The sequence below is a fragment of the Papaver somniferum genome, unplaced genomic scaffold, assembly GCF_003573695.1.
Source record: "Papaver somniferum cultivar HN1 unplaced genomic scaffold, ASM357369v1 unplaced-scaffold_13144, whole genome shotgun sequence".
NCBI lineage: Eukaryota > Viridiplantae > Streptophyta > Magnoliopsida > Ranunculales > Papaveraceae > Papaver > Papaver somniferum.
Genome location: NW_020622320.1, coordinates 6,652 through 11,582, shown reverse-complemented (window position 1 = coordinate 11,582; position 4,931 = coordinate 6,652). Strand labels below are relative to the sequence as shown.

Genomic DNA, 4,931 nt, shown 5'->3' with positions numbered 1-4,931 from the left:
AATGGCATACTTATTTGGTTCATCGAGAGTTTGTCATTAATACTGATAATCATGCTTTGAAGTATCTCCAAACTTCAGCAAAGGTTAATCGTATGCATGATAGGTGGTTATCCACAATTAACAAGTACACCTTTTCTGTTAAACATAAAAGAGGGAAGCTTAATCAAGTTGCAGATGCACTGAGTAGACGGCGACATCTTTTAGCAACCATTCGGAATGAGAGTTTTGCTTTTGATTATATCAAAGAGATTTATGCTGAAGATGGTGACTTTAAGTCACTCTGGGAACAATGCAGTTCTTTGGTTCATGGATTTGATGACTTTCTCATTCAAGATGGCTTCTTATTTAAAGGTAATCGTCTTTGCATTCCTAATGGCTCTTTACGTCTTCATTTAATACGTGAATTGCATGGAAGTGGACTTGGTGGCCATTTTGGCAAAGATAAAACTATTGTACTTGTAGAGGAACGCTATTAGTGGCCTTCACTTAAGCGTGATGTACAAAAATACGTTATGAAATGCATGGTTTGCCAACTAGCTAAGGGTACTGTTCAAAACACCGGACTTTACACTCTTTTACCAATTCCAGAAGCTCCATGGGTGGACATTAGCATGGACTTCATTCTTGGTTTACATAGAACAACTAGAGGTAATGATTCAGTGATGGTTGTTGTGGATAGATACTCCAAGATGGCTCATTTTATAGCCTGCAAAAAGTCTACAGATGCTTCAAATGTTGCATCTTTATTTTTCAGAGAGATAGTTCGATTGCATGGCATTCCTAAGTCTATTACTTCTGATAGAGATACAAAATTTTTGAGCTATTTCTGGAAGACTTTATGGATGCGTTTGGGAACTAGTTTGCAGTTCAGCACTACTTCACATCCTCAAACAGATGGGCAAACTGAGGTTGTCAATCGTTCTTTGGGCAATTTAATTCGAGCCAAATGTATTGATAACAACAAACAATGGGATATATTGCTGCCTCACATGGATTTTTCATTCAACACTCCTATAAACAAATCTACAGGTAAAACTCCAATTGAAATTGTTTATTCAAAAGTACCTAATCATGTACTAGACTTGGTTGTATTTCTTACGTTACATAAATCCAATGTCAAAGTTGATAATCTGTTGGAGCAAGCTTCTCAACTACATCATGAGGTAAAAACAAAGCTTGAAGAGTCTAATGCTAAATACAAGGATGCTGCAGATAAGCATAAAAGATTCAAAACTTTTCAAGAGGGAGAGCTGGTAATGATTCATCTACGCAAGGAAAGATTTCCAGTTGGTACTTATAACAAGACTAAGATGAAGAAGTACGGTCCTTTCAAAATCCTAAAAAAAATCAGTGACAATGCATATGTCATTGACCTACCCAAGGAATGGAACATTTCTAATGTGTTCAATGTTCAAGAGATTTTCACTTTTCATGGTGATAATAATCTATTACTTGTTTCAAGCAACTCAGAGACGAGTTTTTCTCAAGAAGGGGGGACTGATGTAGGACATCTACCTGTTTTCAATGTATCAACTGTCCCAGTTGATCCAATTGTTCTGTATCAACAATGACAGTTGATCCCTTTATGCCGTATCAACCTTCACAGTTTATCCCTTTGCGATGTATTAACTGTCACAGTTGATTCTTTGGTTTACTTGTGTTACAAGTCTACAACTTCTTCTTTTAGAGTTTATTTATTTCTTCTTTTAGAGTTTTACTATTTTTAGGTTCTTTTCATGCCTATATAAACATGCTTATTAACTTCTTGTAAGACACACATTATTATTATCAAAGATTATTCAATACAACTCTTTCAGAGCTTTCTATCCTTCTCATCTCTAAACCTTATTATTATTTCTGTTTTCTCATCCTTTTTTCTCTCTTCTCAACACCAGCAATCTCCATATTGCTTTCTTCTCTTATCGTACTACATTAACTAATCATAGACTTCTTGGTATTATTAGAGATATATCTCCTTGTCGTACTTTTGGCTGTGATGCGAATGAAACAGTGGAACACCTTTTCTTCTATTGTCCTTTTGCGAAACAAGTCTAGGCACTCAATCCTAATCCAGTTCAATTCCAATTTAATGATTCAGTTCAATTAATCGACATTTGTAAATCACCTAGTAGTTCAATCTCTTTGGAATTAGTTCTGAAATCCAGTTCAATTCCAATTTAATGATTCAGTTCAATTAATCGACATTTGTAACTCACCTAGTAGTTCAATCTCTTTAGAATTAGTTCTGACAAAGATGTGGTTCATCTGGAAAGAGAGATGCAATATAGTTTTTCAAGGGAAACAAAAATCAGTTGCACAACTAACTATAGAAATACAGAGACATGTTCAATTTTGGCACAACAATAATAACAAATCAAGAAAGAATATCCCTCGTAGAAGACAAATAGTTGAAGAAATCTGGAAATTTCCAGCAAAGAATCATCATAAAATTAATGTAGATGCAGCTTGAATAACTTATGACAAGACATTTGGTTTTGCACTAATTTTAAGAGATGATGTAGGTGAATTTGAGAAAGGGAGAGCAGGACCATCCACAGCAGCTGAACCAGAAGAGGCAGAAGCGATAGAATTGTTGCAGGCTGCAACATGGGCAAAAAAGGAGAATAATTTCAGTATTGAAGGAGATTGTAAGATTTTTTTTGATTTTTTTGCAAGGAAAGAGCTCCACAATTTCTTAGCAGATCTGTCAGGCAATATTGATGGAGGCTGACAAGATTGCTGAAAATTGTCAAAATTTTATCGGTTTTTTCTTTATTCCTTGAACTGACGATAGGGCAGCAGACTTATTAGCTAGTTAAGGAGGTAAAATCTTTTGACTGTGTTGCTAATTGGGACAACGTCCCACTCTTGTATCGTCTTTCAAATTTCAGTAGATAAATCCATAATGCTAGCAATGAACACTCAACTCCCACATTAGATAGCTCTACTTCTATTGTACCACAGCTCCCTAACACGTTAAGTTAGTTGTTTGGAATGCATCAACAATTTACGAAAGAAAGATTTTAAAAACAAACTTGATCACACGGTCACATTGTCTCTCTCTACTTTTCATAGTTGGTAGACAACATATTTCTCCCATATCCCGTTAATTTTTAACTATATACACCTCAAGAAAAATGGATCAAATTGACACACCTGGATGTTGATAACAAATAAAAAAGTAGCCCGATAGATGCACAAGTACTAATTTGATATTTTCATTTGAGTGGTTGAATACATAGCTAGCCACTAATCTTAAAATCTCATCAATATTAAATTGAGAAATCACTGAAACACTTGTTACACAGAATGGACAGATTCCGTACATCATATACACGGCCCAAAAGAAAAAAAACTAGTGAGAATAGTGTTGAACAGTAGATGCAACATACTGACAAGAGCAAAGGTGAGAATGATTTCTCCACATTGTATTTTTAGGAGCTAGATTTATTGTTGCTCGATGCGTTGGGAGATTAGCTGGATCGCTGCGTTTGCTGATGAGAAGGCTCCATGAAAGCTTTCCTGATAAGATATAGATTCTAAATCTCTTGCCATCTTTAATAAGATAATCCCAAGGTCTGCCTCTTTCCGAACTACCAAAGATTCATAGTATGATCTGGCTGCAACCTCACTAATTTCTACATTTGTATCTTCAACGCAATATTCATCGTCTAACCATTTATGCAACACTACTTTAAGCCACTCAGATTCCTGCAAAGGACATTTTCACCAAATCTTCAGCAGTTATTTACTCTCAACTCTTATCGGCTCATCCTTGGAGGCTTAGAGCGATTTTCATTATGAAATTTGATCAGTAACCTAATAGACACTTCTGACCGCACCGAGAAACTAAACGGAACTAATGGAAAATTAATAAATAGACCAAATCTCTCATCACCGCCAAAACAAAATTCGTAAAATTGATCAATTAGGTTAATTAACTTAATTACATGATCAAACATTTGATAGTATCTTAAGAAATTCAATAAATGTCCCTATGAAGTAACTAAAGGAAAAATTAAATGTTACCTGAAGAGCATTTGAAGGGATTAACCAATGACTAGGAACTCTAAGATCCTGAACCAAATCTCCTTCTTCATCTTCGTTTAAGTCTTGATAGTTAGAAAGAGAAAAATATGTTCTTGTTCTTGAGATGCACGGGAATTGAAGAAACGAGTTTTTTACCCTAATTGAACTCACAGAACTAAATATAATGGAATTTGATCTGTTGTTTTTATTAGTTAAGGAAGTAAGGTTTGGGTAAGCAAAGAAGGACTTGGGATTTACAGTGGAAGAGCAGAAAACTAGTGGTGACGCCATTGAATTTTGTCAGTTCACAGTTAAGAGATGATAACTGTTTCTAACCTCACTTTATTGGCAGGGGAATGGATATTTACACCCAATGAACAGAAAATAGCCTTGAAATTTTGAAACGAACAAACTTGTTGGGATGAATGCTATCCAGGATCATCACGTCGTGTACAGGAATAAGTAGTTAGCTTTATATACCCTAAGAGTCTAAAAACATATATAGACACTTCATTTGAGAAGCAAGTCACTGTAAAAGTGGTGAACCAAGCATTTCCACTGTGATTCAAATAATGCAGAATTTGAAAAATGTGGCAGAACTCATAGGGGCTCATCACGTCATCACTCAACAGGAACAACTATCATTGAGTAACAAATTCGAGATGTATTAAGTGACATACCCAGAAATCTTTTTAAGGTTTCAATCGTGTGCGAGATTGCAATAATTTACCTTGATTTTAAATAAGCGGCACTGCGGCTGTATTCGAGCACCCTGCAACTTTTGCTTCGGATATTTGCAAATGCAGCAAGTCATACTGTCATAGCATGCACCGATTAAGCAGGGTTTTTGAGGAATCTAAGGCTCTTTATTCACTTTTGAGAGATCAAGCTGTGGCTCATGT

At 35.5% G+C, this 4,931-nt stretch overlaps 2 protein-coding genes across 2 annotated transcripts; one reads left to right on the top strand and one right to left on the bottom strand.

Annotated features, from left to right (window-relative positions):
* Positions 1-62: 62 nt before the first annotated feature.
* LOC113332594 lies at positions 63-476 on the top strand (the record flags this gene model as incomplete). The annotated part of the gene is made up of 1 exon (XM_026579123.1): positions 63-476. A coding segment is annotated over one exon (414 nt), but the record flags the coding sequence as incomplete, so codon positions are not given.
* Positions 477-3,192: 2,716 nt separating this feature from the next.
* Positions 3,193-4,357, bottom strand: LOC113332593. The gene is made up of 2 exons (XM_026579122.1): positions 4,030-4,357; positions 3,193-3,711 (listed from the first exon to the last, which is right to left on the bottom strand). The coding sequence occupies exons 1-2, from the start codon at positions 4,318-4,320 to the stop codon at positions 3,448-3,450; spliced, it is 555 nt and encodes a 184-aa protein (XP_026434907.1). The 5' UTR covers positions 4,321-4,357; the 3' UTR covers positions 3,193-3,447.
* Between the last annotated feature and the right edge of the window lie 574 nt (positions 4,358-4,931).